At 50.3% G+C, this 15,992-nt stretch overlaps 1 protein-coding gene and 1 pseudogene across 1 annotated transcript in view; one reads left to right on the forward strand and one right to left on the reverse strand.

Annotated features, from left to right (window-relative positions):
- The window catches only part of SLC9A1 (solute carrier family 9 member A1), a 48,471-nt gene extending 36,779 nt beyond the window's left edge, over positions 1-11,692 (reverse strand). Inside the window, exon 1 of the mRNA XM_042948501.1 lies at positions 10,550-11,692. Coding sequence (XP_042804435.1) covers positions 10,550-10,904 — 355 coding nt within the window. The 5' untranslated portion in view covers positions 10,905-11,692. The remainder of the gene's footprint in view (positions 1-10,549) is intronic.
- Positions 11,693-15,126: 3,434 nt separating this feature from the next.
- Positions 15,127-15,635, forward strand: LOC122228604 (annotated as a pseudogene).
- Positions 15,636-15,992: the final 357 nt, after the last annotated feature.

Below are 15,992 nucleotides of genomic sequence, written 5' to 3' on the forward strand. Positions count from 1 at the left end.
GGCGCTTCAAAGCCTGTGTTCCCAACCACCATGTTTCCAAAGGGAACTGCTCTAGGATACTCCTCTGTAATCCCCAGGTAGAAGCTTCCGGATGTGCCCAGTAAAACCTGTTTCGCTCAAGCATCTCATCTAAATCCTACTTATCCTTCAAGGGTTAGTTCAACTGTTACCTCCACACAACCCCTTCCCCCCCATCCCCCGCCACCGTCCTCAGGTGGGAGGGTCTTTCTGTTTCCTCTAAACCCTCATAATTCCATCTGCACCTCAAATCACACCCACTTTCTATTGCCTGAGTGTGCTGTATCTATATGGCCTTTCTCAGACCAGCCCCTGATTCCTCAAAAGAAGTAGTTCTCGTGCATCCTTGCTTGGTCCACCAGCCAGGCTGGCCAGGGGAGGCTGGGCCACTCCTGCTGCCTGCTCCCCTCCTCCACTGAGCCGTAACGGGAGTCTCGGTCTGTGCTCAGCGAGGTGAGCTGGCTCTGCCTCAAGCAGGCGTCCTGCCTACCTGGTATAGCATCCGGATTCCTGTAGGCCCTGGCCCAGGACCCAAAAGATAAGATCTTGATGCCTGGCTTGATGGCAAAGATGCCCTAAAAGCACAGCACGCAGGCTCAACGCTGGCTTGGTTCTCCTGCAAGGGCCCGTGTGGCCAAGGCCAAGTAGCTTCCCTGCCAGGAACAGCTCTCGGACAGATACTCCAGCAGGAAGTTGCCCTTCTTAGGCTTAAACGGCCCATCAGAGTTACCAGTGCTTAGGAACCAAGAACCAAGCCAAAGACCACAGCCCCTCCTCTTGGCCCAGCTCTTACTGCCCAGAGCCCCCTGGGTTATTAGTTAACAGAGCGGGGAAAGCCCTCCCTCAGCCATTAACTCATGTGTGGCTCTGGGCACAGCCTCTCTGGGCCTCAATTGGAAAATGAGAGGATGGGACCAAAACATCTCCATCTCCCCTCGGGGCCCGGGGGCCACAGGTCACTTTCTACCTCTAGTATTCTACAGGCAGAAAAATTTCTCTACTTTACTCCCAGAAACAGGGTGAGAGCAGGAGATAAGGGATCCTCAGTCCCGGCAAGAGCAGAGGCCAACAGGGGCCACCTAGCACCGCGCCCTCAAAGCCCAGCACTGCGTCCCCTTCAGAGGGGATCCCTTGCTTCTGCTGCTTCCCCTAACAGAGGCTCAGAGGTATGTTTGGGCCCTAGCCACTTTAGGACAAAGGGCCAGAGGCCTGAATTACCTCCTGGGGTGTGAACTGGACTTACCACGGAAACCTAGCGGACTCCAGGGGCAGAAGGAGCCCAGCACCTTCCCCACCTACACAGGAGGGCAGCTACATGTGCTTTGATGCCCAACCCAGAAAAGCTTTCTTCAACTTTACAGGGTCAATTTCCTTTCTCTTCTCCCAGGACACAGCTTACTCATTCTGACTGGGTTCATTCCCCTTGCCTAGAAGGAGTTCTGCGGTCCCCCAGGCAAACTCCACTCATCCCAGGGTTAAGTATGACACTTTGCCCAAGGAAAATCCTTTACCCTTCTTCCAATTTGCACAAAGGGCCAAAGCTCTTCAACTTTGTGGGGCCACACATCCCTCGGAAAAGCTGTGGCTACTACTACTACTCCTCTGATAAAAATACACATATACAACGTCTGCAGACTATTTGAGGGGTCCCCAAACGCCATCATAGACTCAGAAAGAATTTTAGGGGCTCCTCGCTGGCTCAGTCGGTGGAGCATGCGACTCTTGATCTCAGGGTTGTGAGTTCAAGCCCCATGTTGGGTGTAGAGATTACTTTAATAAAAATTTAAAAAAAGGAACCTTAGAAATCTAGATCCTAGAAGAAAAGCCAGTCATCCAGTCCATTCTCCCACCTAAGCCAGAATCCCTTCCAACAGCAGCCTTACCAAATGATGTTCCTCTTCTCTGCCTGGCTCATTCCTCAGAACTACCTCCTTCAGGAAACCTTCCCTCATGTTTCCTCCTCCCATCCAATGTCCCCAGCATCTCAGGCTGAGCCACGTACTTTCCCACTTGTGATTTCTCCCTTTCTCCAACAACAGAGCTGGCTCTCTGCGAACCCATTCATTTAGTCCCATAACCCTGAGCTGGAGTTACAGGAGACCGTGACCCTGTACTTGAGAATTCTGTACTCTTGAAGCCAGGGCTAATAACAGTAGTGGCCCATCTCCCAAAGGATGGGCTGTGGAGATCCCCCTCCCAGGGCCTCACGGTCTGCCCAGGGCTCACCACACCAGGGACACCCCTGGGATGACTGCCTTTCCTGCTGAAAAGTCCTGAAGAGCCTCTTAACAACTGAAATCGACGGACAGGAAAACTAAGGCCCAGGAAGGCAAAATGACTTACCATAGGTCAACATGCATGAAAGAGGCAGAGCTAGATCTAGGACCCAGGTCCCAGCCTAGAACTCTTTTCTTTTACACACGTGGCTTTATGAAAACTAAATCTGCCCTCACACTCCCACACTCATATGTGTATAGAGAATTTATGAAAAGATACACAAGAAAGTTAACTCTAGAGAGCATGACAGTCCAGTAATCAGAGAAGTGAGGAGGGAAAATTTTACTTTTTACCTTAGTACCCTTCTGTACTGTTTTATTTTTGTTTGTTTTGTTTTGACCACAAACATGTTTTATTTATTCATATTTTAAAAATAAATCTGCCACAGAAAGGAGATTCTGGCCCCAGCCCACTCCCAACACACATAAAACAAAGAGAAGCCATAAGTCAACCTGTCTAGGCATAACCATAAATTAATGAGATTGCCTTCTTGCATGGTTTATGGCCACTGGTCTCATCCATTCACAGTCACAGAGCAGTTGATGGCTTGAAGAATCTTCCCAGGAAAAGCTTAATTCAATTAGGGCTCTTGACAACTCCCTGAGGAAGCTCTGGTATCTTGCTTTTACTTACACAAATCAAGGGCAGATGAACAGACCCACACTCTCCTGGAGAGACCCCACCCAGCCCACAGAGGTTGCCCTTGCAAGACCCTGCATTAGAGCCAAGCCCATGGAGGTGACAAGGGAGGGAGGGAGGTGGCCTTGAAAGCACCACTCACACACAGGCTGATGCCTAAAAGCGCTCTGAGTGTCACTTTCGGAGCTCAGTTAAACTCCTGGCCTGGCATTTGGTCTGATAACTAGCCTCTCCAACCCTTGCTCTCCTTCCCCTCTGAGCAAACTGGTTTCCTGTCTGTCCCATGCTTCAGTCACATGGACCCCATCTCTACATGGAAGTCAATCATGCACTCCTCCGTTCTCCAGATATTCAGGAGCCCTTAGTCTGTGCCAGGTACAGATGAGAAAGCAAACAAAGGCCCTGTCCTCAAGGGGCTTACATTCTTATGGGGATCCTGCTAAGAATAACTCTCTTGGTCCCACATCTTTATCTCGTTCCTCTCCATCCTTCAAGACTGGCTCAAGTTCCACTTTCCCTGAGAAGCCTCCCCTACTCACTCCTGCCCCCAGAGACTGGTTGTTCCCTGAACTCTGCCTGCCCAGAGTCTGCCCATCCCTCGGCATGGACTGGCCATTCTCTCCTGAGCACACTGGAAGCCCTAATGAGCAGGGCCCGGGGTTTCACTCTTCTTGGTTCCCTGATGGGCCACAAGCTAAACGCCTGGTGGCTGATTTTGGCCGACCTGCTTCTTCCATCCCGGCTTGAAGAGACAAATTAATTAGCTGCTCTCAGTCCTGGCTGACCAGTACAAAGACACAGCCTTTGTGAGCTTTGCTTGGCATACGGCAAGTGCTATGTAAGTGTTAGCTATTTATTATTTTGGTGAGCTCGTGGGCTCTGCCTGACACACAGCTGTGAGGTCACCGCTCTGCTTTCAGTGGCCTGGTCTCAAATAGGCTGAGTTCTCTGGAAGTGCCAGACTGGGCTTAGGGGCAAGTGTCCCCCCCAAGGGACTGAGAAGGGGGCCTGGGAAGGAACAGAACCGCTTATCCTGGACCTCACTCCAAGCTGCTTAAGGACATATCTTTTCAGAAAAGAACTCGCTGGGGGTAATTTGGGGAACTCCAAATTCTCAGCAAGTCAGTATCAAAACTCAGGGGTCAGGTCTGGCCTAATAGACCCCCAAACTGGCCCTGCCTGTTAGATGAGCTTTAGGGGGGAAGAAAATGAAGTCAGCATGGAAGGGGGGAGAGCCCACTGATCCAGGCCCAACCCAAAACTTAGTTCAGTTAAAATTAGATTAGCCCATAAGATTAAAAATACCCACATATAATCACGGGCTGTCTAAAAGTATCAGTTGATGTTTATCGGCATCTAAAGAGATGGTTTGGCCCAGGGCGGTGTGTGCAGACAACCTTGGGGAGACATGTCTGACTCAGACGTTTGCAGGGGGTGTGAGTTCTGCAAAATGAGGCCCACACAGGTGACGGATGACTCAGGAATAACCCAGGTCCTGGGTTTGCTGAGTGAGCCTTCTCTCCCCACCACAGAAGGAAAGGGGGCAGGTGAGGGGATGATGGAAGGAGGCAGGCCAGCCAGCTCAGTACAGGCTGGCATTCCCAAGGGAGCCTGAGGCCTCTCCACTCCAGTTCCCTGCCTCTCCTGTGTTTCTGAATGCCAACACCCCAGAGAAGGGCTATTTAATTCATGGTGGGGCTTGGGGGAGAGGAGTGTCACAGTCTTTCCCTAAACCCAAGAAATGATCCACAGATTGCAGCCAAGACTCAAACTCTTCCTTGTTCAAAATGATTATGAGAAAAATAAAACTTCGGAGTTGAAAGGGAGTCGGGGCATAATGAAGAACACGGGTTCTAGAGTCAGAAAGATCTGGGCTTAAACCCCAATATTTTCTAGCTGTGCAAGTACCTGACACAGCTTCTGAAACAGGAGCTTAATAAGTGGCAGCTAACGTAATTAACAAATACTTGACAAAACTGTTACGTGTATTTCCTAACAGGAGCTCAGAGAGGATGTGTCTTGCCTAAGGTCACACAGCTCAGCAAAGAGCTAAGACCAGATCGCAGGTTTCTTAACTGCCTCATTCCTGCCTATTTATTCAGCATGTTTTCGGTTGTAATTCACTTCCCTGCCTCTCCTTTCTCCTCCAGGAGGGCCTACAACACTTCAAGGAAAAGGAAAAGCCCTCCATTTCAAAGGTTTGCTGTTCCACTGACCAGGGCTCTGAGAATGACAGGTCCCAAGGCTGAGTTCAGCTCTTACACTCTCCATAAGAACTTGGAGATGATCTGGCCTGAGCTCCAGACTACCCCAGACTTCCCTGCTCCTTCAGCTCTTCCCTCCTACTGAGGGAACTGGTGTCTCTCCTGGCAACCATTCAGATTACCAATATGGATATGCCTACGAAACCCCTTTGGATCTCTGGTCTCCCTTGATCTTTATAATGACCCAGTGTGTTGGCCAGGCAGAAAAGAGGATGGGCCTTGGGTTAGAAGTCCAGGGACTGTGTTCTTTGCCACTTACTTGCTAAGTGACCTCAGGGTCCTTAGATGTTCAATGGGCAACATCAATACCACCTGCTAACCCACTGAGACGATCAGAATTAAATACTATATATGCAGTGCTTTGGAAACAAGTTACAGTAGTGATGATAATTACTACCAAATACTGCCTGCCTTACAGGGCTAAAAAAATGTGTGCCACCTGCTCCCAATACAGAGGATGCCTCTCAGGGGATCCTGCCAGGCCCTGAGGGTAACTGAAAGCAGCCCAGAGGCAGAAGATCACAATCACAAGGTTAGCCTCCCCCTGCTGGCTAACCCCCCTTCCACTGGCACTCCCCTCCCCAAGCAGGGAAGAAGTAAGCTCTGGTCAGACCACGGAGAGGGCAACGCCAAAGAGATGGCAGGTGGGGCCACTACCAAAGGACCAGGGAAAGGCCCAGCCTCACTGCAGGATTCAGTTGTATCTGTGCAACTCAGAGGGACAGGGGATAGGCCCGATGCCAGGCACAGAACCCCAACAGCAGAGAGGGCTCCCACCACCGACGCCTGCCCCAACCCTAGAGGGAGTCCTAAAATTCCTGAGTGCCCGCGCAGCAAGCTGGGCCCCTAGTCAGTGGAAGGCTGTGTGCCCCTGTGGATGTGACTGTGAGGGACAGGAGACAGAGTTGCTGTAATCCTCCAACTTCACAGCACCCCTCTAAGAGGCTATGCCAAGTCTCAAACAGAAAATAAATAGCAATTCAACATCACAGAAGATAACCTCTATGAGCTGTTTCCTCATCTGTAAAACAGATAGCCTTTATTTCATATGATTTTAGTAGGAATTAAATGAGACCACTTTTATAAAGTGCCTAACACTACTCTGTAGATACTCAATAAATGGTAATTCTGATTAAAATACAAACACACCCAACAGAAGAGATGTCACAGGGCAGGCTAGGCCTCATGCCAAAGTTGTGGATAAACAATAAGGGAAACGGGTTCAGGGGAGAAGTCAGAACTGCTGCCGTGGACTGGAGTGGGCTGGGAACACCGCCCATAGGGGTGGAGTCTGAACAGGCCCTAGAAGCTGCCTCATCAGCAGGGCACTGGGCTGGGCATTCCCACGTTTGTCCTCTATACCCGTCTTAGAAGGCAGATACAGTATCTTCGCCTTACAAGTGAGGCAAGTCAGGTACAGAGAAATGAGGCACCTGGCCAAGGTCACTGGTACCAAGGGGCAGGGACAGGGCCCAGGATTTCTGACCCTGTCTTTGCTTTCCCAGAGCTGCAGGAGCAGGGGTGGGAGCTCAGCTGAACGAAGTCCAGCAGCATGACCAGTCGAGGCCCTCCAAGTGTCCTGACGCTTCTGGAGACACATATTCAATACCTGAAGGCTTCCTCCCAGCCCCCAGCTGGCCCTCCCCTCCCACTGCCCTGCCGTCAGGCAGCTGTTTTCCCAAAGAGAAAAAGATCACCCCTTTCTTTTTAGAGAGTGCCATCTGGGCTTCTTGAGACAGTTTCAAGGTGACCTTTAAAGTTGTATCTCTCTCCTGAGAAGTGGGAGAGGGGAGTTCTGGTCTTATTTTTACAGGAGACCGGTTGTTGGGGCTGATATCCAGGTGTGTGAAGTGGGCAGTAGTGACCCCTACCTCCTCTATGCACAACTTGTTTAAGGAGGAAATGGCAGGATACACCTTGCAAAGACCAAAACCAAAAAAATTGTTATAACATGTGAAGAGACAAAGGAAGGCTTTTTTTTTTTTTTTTTTGTCTCTGGTCCAGAGACAAGATGAATACCTGCCTTATGGGCTCTCGGGCCTCTGCCAGGAGTTCCAGGTCAGGGATATGGGCAAACAAACGCAGGGGGTGCCAGTGGTGAGTTGTGTTACCGTGAGGCTTTCCCTTGGAAAAAGGCTAGACCGGGAGTCCGGTGAACCGGGGACAAAGTGGAATTCACACAGGGTCCAGATCACAAGGTGGGGAGGGGGCCAGCGGCAGACACAGCCTAAGGCTTCTTGGGGGTCATTCTCACAAGACTCCCAATTGTCTAAACTCCCCCCTGCCACACCACCAGCCCCTCCCTACCAAGGAAAAGTCAAGAATCCCTGACTGTTGGAAGGAGCAAAGAGGCCCAGAGACGGGCCAGATGTCACCCCCTGAGCCAGTTAGAAAAGAACCCAGAGGCATTGCTCTAGAACTTCAGCGCTGGCCAATCCCACCCTCCCACAACCATCTCCAACGGGGTCTACTTGAGGCTCTGCTCAATGATCAGGGCAGGAAGGAGAACTGCACACGGCACTTTCTAATCTTAAAGGAGGGGTACCTTGCAAGGGAAGCAGCTGCCAGAGATGACAGAATGAGGGCTCCAACACAGCTCCTACCCACACTGCGGTGCTGGGAGAACAGGCAAGACCCCAGAATGAACTCCTAGGTGCTTGGGGATCTGGGCGTGCAGAGGGAGTGTGGCCTCAGCCCCCACCCCCGTCCCCTAAGTCAGTAGGTGCTATCTCCCTTCCCCCCAGGACCAGCCCGGGAGGCAGCTGAAGTGAAAAGAAGAACAGTGGGTAGGACACACCCAAAACCCTGAAACCTTAAGGAAGGACACCCAGTGGCAGCCTAGGGTTGAGAGATTTGTAATCCTCCAACTTCACAGGAAGACGGCAGGGCACATGGGTGGCTGAGGTAGGGATGCACTTGCCTTCGGTGGTTAAAATACCAACAGGGGCAGCTGCCACTCACTGAGTGCTTCCTGTAGGTACCCAGTTGACTGTACATGCGTGAATTTATGTCACTGTCACATCAGCAGCACTATAACTAGGTACTATTACTTCCCCCATTTTTATATATGAGGAAACTGAAGCTCAGACAGGCTAAGTGGCAGAGTGGTGGAGACTTTATCTAACCGGAACTCTACCCTGCAAAGGGAAAGGGAAAAAATGGGCGCTCACTTTTGCCACCTGAACAGGGACCCTTGAGATCCTTTGGTCGTTAATTCTCTTGACTCTCTTCCCCAGAATGGCCAGGTGCTAGGGCCCCTCTGTTTTCAGAACGCCCTTCCAAGCCAGAGACACAGACTTTTGGAACTGCAAACGCCCTCGGAGATCATATCCAGCCTCCTCGTTTTACAATGGGAAAACTGAGGCCCAAGGCGGAATGACGTGCCAGGGTTACCCGAGTCAGTGGAATGGCAGAAATGTCGGTCCTGGAAGGGGCCAAAGATCAGCTGACAGATGGGGAGGCATGACTGGCCCAAGGTCACAGAGGGAGGTGGGATGAGAAGCCAAGTCCTAACTTTCTAGACTGATGCCCTTGCCATGGCATCATCTCTGTTCTCCACCTGCTCAGGGTCCCTGGCACAGGTTCCGGTGGAGACAAAGCAGGCCAAGCCTGACCCCATTAAAAACAGATATCAGGCCTGCAGGGACAAACTCCTTACTGCCCTGAGTAGGATCTCTGTGGTCATACTGTCGTCCCAATAGAAGGCACTGAGACTGGCAGTGTGTGTACCAGCTCCCGGTGCCCTAACACAATGCCAGATGTCGTTGGGAGGTGAGGGAGATGGAGAGAGAAGGGCAATTTATGAACAGTGATTGTGATCAGGTCTCCTCCTGATCTTACACAGACAAATGACACATCATGGTCACCGGTTTCTTACAAAAAATTCAGACACTGGTTTCATGACTCAATTGATATGGTCACATTTAGAGATTCTTGCCAGTTTCACGGCTGGACAAGACCTGCAGAAAAAGGCCCCAGCTTGTTCAAGGTCATGTTGTTGTCAGAATCAGTACACATAGCTCCTCTTGCCCAGTCCTTGACTTTTACCAGGAAGCTGGCTGCCATCAGGGCATAGGTGCTGGTGGCCCAGCTCCATATACAGGCCCTGCTACCGTCACAGCACCAAAGCTACACGCCAGCCACCGGATCTGTCAAAACAGAGTGTCCTCCTGCAGCATGTCCCAGAGCCTGCCTCACACAAGCCTGGCATCACCACTCAGCTCCTACACGCCCTTGGAAAAGCTGCAAGGCTTCCTACCAAGAGTCACCAACTCCCCAAACCCAAATCTGCAGCATCCCCGATCCTCATGCCTTCTACAGCTAGCTGAGACTAAAAACTCAAAGGCAGCTTCCAAAGCCCCCCGGACACACACTTCCAGGGACTTCTGGGCTATTCAGGCTCCGGTGAATTCCATCAATCACCCAGCAGAACAGAGTGTTCAGGCCTAGGAGGGAGGGAGCCCAGGGAGGGGAGGGAACAACTTTTCTAGTTCCTTCTCCCAAAAAGAACATTTCAAAGTCTCTTCAGACCGGAGCATCCCAAGCCAATCCACTTGTCCCTCTCCCACTTGGTTGAGTGGGTGGCCAGCATGACTGGCCAGCCCATACGGCACCTTGAGACACAGCCGGGTGCCAACCTGGAGGTGAGCAGGGGCCAGACCAGGCTTCAACCTCCTCCACTCCCCTTCCACCTCCAAAACAGACTTCAGAAATTTCCAGGGCCCCAGTCCCATAAACTGTATAAGGGATGGCATTCCTGGGCCGGAAACTGACTCAGGGGCTCCCAGCCAGCCTGGGCAGGCAGAGCTGACAGATAACATTCTGGGAAAAAGGGAAGGTGATACTATGGGGATCCCTCATGTTCCGCCACACTTCTAGGTCTCCAGCACACGGGTCCCCTGCTATACTTAAACTCCTCAGACAGGCCAAGTAGATATACACTCCATCCTGGAACACCCTCCCATGAAGCATGTAATTGCACTGGTTGTTGTTGACAGAGCAGGCTGTGCCACTTGCTGGAAGACACTCCTCTGGCTCACACACAGCTAGGTGCCTGGCTCCCCTCGGGGTCTGGCCCAGCCAGAGGAGACCTGCAGGCCTGGAGCCCTTGCTCAAAGTACCCAGTACCAGAAGCATCCCAGGCTCTAATCCTGCTTTCTCCCACGCACAAAGCTGGCTCCGATCTCGGGAAGGCTCAGACCACAGAGTTCAAGTTTGAGAAGAACAAAGATGGCTGGATGGAGGTTGGAGTGGTCCAGACCCTTATTCCCGGGCAGCCTCAAGGGGTAAGGATGGGACAAGAGGCTCACCAATTTGGTGTTACCAGAAGTGTCGGAGCAAACTGGACTTACCTATCTTCATGAGGCAGGCCAGCAGGATCCAGAGCGAGATCTCAAAGGGTGTGCGCACATGTGTGTAGTCGATGCCCAGGACTGGAAAGGCCTTTCGAGTCTTCATGCTGTGTTCAGTGACGGAATGATTAACAGGCCGGCTCTCGGGGGGAATCTCCGGTGGGGCGGTGGTGACATCCCCAATAGAGCGTTCCCGTGGTGGCTCTGAGCCTCGGATGGTGCTGGCAGTAGGACTGGGCTGGAGGCCATGGCTCCTGAGAACCGGAAGCAACCCCACCAAGGCTACCACCATGAGCAATGAAGGGAAGATTCGTGGGGGAGAGCGGCCACAGATGCCCGACCACAGAGGCATCATGCTGATCCCTTGGCTCAGCAGGCCTTGACCGTCAGCAAAGTGAGAGTAAGACCTGGGACATAGGTAGCAAGGGGTCAGCAGGTAGGAGACAGTCTGGGGCAGTTCCTAGGAAAAGTTCATGTTTTAGAGAGGTAATTGTGTGGAAGCAGATCTCTGGGAATGGAGGGAGGCTGGGTTTGCAATGGAGAACTCCAAACTGGGGAAAGGGGACAAGGACCCAGAAAGGACCACAGGAAGAGACTAAAAGGTCTGGAACTCCAGGCCTGGAAAAAGGGGTGGGGGAAGAGACTGCACCCTAGAGACAGAGGAAGGGACAGGATAGGCTGGACCCCAGGCAAGGAAAAGGAGGAGGGAAGGCTGGGACCCTTGGCTGAGGAAAGTGACTGAGGAGCTGGGACTCAGCTAAGGGAAGGGGCAGGGAGCCCGAGCTAAAGGAAGGGGAACGAAAGGGGTGGGAGCCAATCCAGGAAAAGAAGAGAGGGGGCTGGGAGCCCAGCCTGCGAGGAAGGAGTGAAGCCGGAAAGCGGCCCGGAGCTTCCCCACCCAGAGAAGGGCCGGGGTGCAGGCGCGCCGGGCTGAAATTCCGGGGAAATGGAGGGAGGCGGAAGGCGGAGGCAGGCGGCCTGGCAGGAGGGCACCTCGGCGCGGGCTGGGGGCGGCTCGCGGTGGGCCGGCAGCAACACACCCCTCCTTGCGGCCCCGGCGCAGCGCGGCGCTCCGCCCCGGCCCAGCTTCAGGTCCGCCGCGTCCAGTTCCAATGACAGCTCCAGCCCCGGCCCCAGCCCCGGCGGCGGTGCACTGATGCCTCGCTAAGCCCGGGGCTGCAATTTATAGGCACCAGCGAGCAGCCAGCGCAGCAGGCTAGAGAGACCTGTCAGCGCCCTCTCGTCGCAGCGACCCCTGTCGCCAAGGGAAGGAAGTACGCGTAAGAAGAGGAAGAGTCAGAAATGGCAAAAAAAGGGACTGAAGAGAAAGTCTAACTAACAGGGGTGAAATGCTTTACCATTTGCAAAATGCTTTCACATGACATCTGCAGTCTCATGAAGAGTTCCTAACAGTCTTGTGAAGGATATATTATTACCTTATGTATTTAGTTATTATATAACCTTGAGCAAGTTACTTAACTTCTCAGTTCCCTAGCTTTCTCATCTGTAAAGTGGAAATAGTAGCAGTACCTATTTTGGAGGGATGCCATGATGACTAAATGAGATAATCTACATGAAGTATTTAGAATACAGCACAGCATATAGAACCATTATTATGATTCCAGCTTTGCAGATCAGAAAACTTAGTATATAGTTACATTCATTGGGTAGGGCTGCTGTAACAAAGTACCACAAACTGTGTGGCTTAAAGAACAGAAATTTGGGGTGTCTGAATGGCTCAGTCGGGGGGCTCCTGGGTGGCTCAGTCGGTTAAGCGGCCGACTTCGGCCCAGGTCATGATCTCGCAGTCCGTGAGTTCGAGCCCCGCGTCGGGCTCTGTGCTGACAGCTCAGAGCCTGGAGCCTGTTTCAGATTCTGTGTCTCCCTCTCTCTGACCCTCCCCCGTTCATGCTTTGTCTCTCTCTGTCTCAAAAATAAATAAACGTTAAAAAAAAAAATTTGGCTCAGACGGTTAAGGGTCTGACTCTTGATTTTGGCTTAGGTCATGATCTCATAGTTTGTGAGATTGAGCCCCAAATTGGGCTCTGAGCTGAGTGTGGAGCCTACTTGGGATTTTTCTCTCTGCTCCCCACCCCCTCAAAATAAAATAAATAAAACATTCTTTAAAAATAAAGAGGGACGCCTGCGTGAATCAGTCAGTTAAGCATCCTTACTTCGGCTCAGGTCATGATCTCCTGGTTCATGGGTTCGAGCCCCACTTTGGGCTCTCTGCTGTCAGCACAGAGCCCATTTGGGATTCTCTGTCCCCCTCTCTCTCTGCTCTTCCCCAGCTCTCTCTCTCTTTCAAGAATAAATAACATTGTTTAAAAAAAATAAAGAAAGAACAGAAATTTGTCTCATACTCTGGAGACTAGAGGTCTAAAATCAAGGTGTCAGCTGAGTTGTTTTTCTCTGGGGCTGTGAGGAAGAATCAGTTCCCTGCCCCTTTCCTAGCTTGTTTGTTGACAGTCTTTGGTGTTCATTGATTGTGGCACCATAAATCCAGTCTTCACATGGTGATCTCCTTGGGTCTCTGTCTTTGGGTCTAAATTTCCTTTTTTATTTTTTTATTTATTTTGAGAGAAAGGCAGAGAGAGAGGGAAACAAAATCCCAAGCAGGCTCTGCTCTGTCAGTGTAGAGCCTGATGCGGGGCTTGAATCCACGAACCACGAGATCATGACCTGAGCAGAAATCAAGAGTCAGCTGCTCAACAGACTGAGCCACCTAAGGGGAATCAGCCCCCAAATTTCCCCTTTTTACAAGGCCCACCAGTCAGATGGATGGGAGCCCACCTTAATGACTTCATCTTAACTTGATCATCTTCAATAATCCTATTTCCAAATACATTCACAGGTACTGAGGGTTAGAATTTCAACATCTTTTATGAGGGTACAATTCAACCCACAGCAGTAGTGGAACTGAGATTTGAATGTATGGCGTCCATTGGAACTGGTAAGATTCAAGAGGTCATGGTTGTACACAGGAATCGTTGGAAAGCTTAGAGCAGCACCTAGCAACACCACATATATTTATCATTATCTTTCTTTGTGTGTCCTGAGGGCCTCAGATGTAGAGTTTTGGTGTTAAGACTACATGAAGTTACACATTCAGTCACAAAGAATCATTGGTAGTCTAGAAGGAAGGCCTTCACATCTGCGAAATTGGTTCCATCATGAGACCACCCCACCTATATACTGTGCTATGAATTTAAGACTTTCAGATAAATCATATCACTGTGTATTATGCATGTTAAAAGCATGATCTTATTAGAGCTAAGTATTAAATATACTGTAATATTCATAACCCTGTTTTGGCAAGTCCTCGGTTTTTAACCATTCAAGGCCCATACTTCTCTTGACTCAGAGAGTCACGTTTGGGCAGACCTTCCCCCTGCAGATCTAGGGCAGTCTCAGGATGCTTGGACCCTGGGTGGCATCTCCCCCTGCCTAGGCCATGTCTACTCCTCTGTCCCCTCATTGAATCTTTTCACTAAAAGTGATGGGAATTTTACAGAATTGCTGTAGCTATGACATCAACAGATATGTGGCAAATAATGTGTGGTATTAGGAAAGAATATGCTGGGTCACTTAATAGTTGTACATCATGACCAGGTCACATTTTGTTTCTGTCACTCAGTTTATTCATGTGTATGAGGTGGGTGGGGTGAGGGGGCACCCTGGCTGGCTCATTCAGTAGAACATGTGACTCTAGATCTCAGGGTCATGAGTTCAAGCCCCACATTGGACGTAGAGTTCACATTTTTAAAAAGTGGTGGGGGGGGTGCCTGGATGGCTCTATAAGTTAAGCATCTGACTCATGGTTTTGGCTCAGGTCATAATCTCACAGTTGTGAGATTGAGCCCCTCATCAGGCTCTGAGCTGGGCATAGAGCAATTAAGATTCTCTCGCTCCCTCTCCCTCTGCCCTTCCTCTATGCACATGCTCTCTCTCTCTCTCTCTCAAAAAAAAGAGGTGGGTACAACCATAATACAGACATGCCTCAGAGATGTTGCAAATTCATTTCTAGACCACTGCAATAAAGTGAATATTACAGTAAAGCAAGTCAGATAGATTTTTTTGTTTCCCAGTACATACCAAAGTTATATTTATAGTATAGTGCAGTCTAGTAAGTGTGCAATAGCATTATATCTAAAAAAAAAAAAAAAAAAAGGGCGCCTGGGTGGTGCAGTCGGTTAAGCGTCCGACTTCAGCCAGGTCACGATCTCGCGGTCCGTGAGTTCGAGCCCCGCGTCAGGCTCTGGGCTGATGGTTTCCGATTCTGTGTCTCCCTCTCTCTCTGCCCCTCCCCAGTTCATGCTCTGTCTCTCTCTGTCCCAAAAATAAAATAAAAAAAAACAAAAAACAAAAAACAAAAAACATTGTGCCTACCTTTTTTTTAAGTAAGTTAGTTCTACACCTAATGTGGGGCTTGAGCTCACAACCTGACATCAAAAGTCACATGTTCTACTGACTGAGCCAGCCAGGCCCCCCTGTGCATAACTTTATTAAAAAATACTTTATGGTTTTTTTGGCTTTCACCTTGCAGGAGGTGAAGGTGCAACTGTTTTTGGTCATCTCGAGTCCGGATTAATCCGACACCAGGTGCCTCCGCCATGCAACCTCAGTTCAACCCCAACAAGATCAAAGTCATCTACCTGAGGTGCACCATTGGGGAAGTTGTCTGCCCTGGACCTGTCGGCCCCCTAGGTCTATCTCCAGAAAAGGTTGGTCATGACATTGCCAAGGCAACCAGTGATCGGAAGGGTGTGAGGATTACAGTGAAACTGACCATTCAGAACAGAGAGGCCCAGATTGAAGAGCTACCTTCTGCCTCGGCCCTAATTATCAAAGCCCTCAGGGAACCACCAAGAGACAGAAAGAAGCAGAAAAACATTAAACACAGTGGAAATATCACTTTTGATGAGATTGTCAACACTGGCCGTCATATGCAGCACAGATCTTTAGCCAGAGAACTCTCTGGAACCATTAAAGGGATCCTGGGACTGCCCAATCTGTGGGCTGCAATGTTGATGGCTGCCACTCTGATGACGTCAATGGTGGTGCAGTGGAATGCCCAGCTCGTTAAGAACTACGAGCGAAAATATTTCAATAAAGGATTATTTGGGACTTGTGGCTGGCTCAGTCGGTAGAACAATATGACTCTTGATCTCAGGGTCATGAGTTTGAGCCCCATGTGGGGTGTAGAGATTACTTAAAAATAAAAAGTAAGTTAAATAATTTTTTTTTTAAAAAAGGAGTATTTGAAAACCCACAAAAGGAAACTTTATAGCTAAAAAATGCTAACCATCATCTGAGTTTTCAGCAAGTCATAATCTTTTTGCTGGTAGAGGGTCTGACCTTGATGTTAATGGCTGCTGACTGATGTTAGTAGGTGCTGAAGGCTGGGGTGGCTGGGGCAATTTCTTAAAATAAGACAACAATG

Source organism: Panthera leo, chromosome C1 (assembly GCF_018350215.1).
Source record: "Panthera leo isolate Ple1 chromosome C1, P.leo_Ple1_pat1.1, whole genome shotgun sequence".
NCBI lineage: Eukaryota > Metazoa > Chordata > Mammalia > Carnivora > Felidae > Panthera > Panthera leo.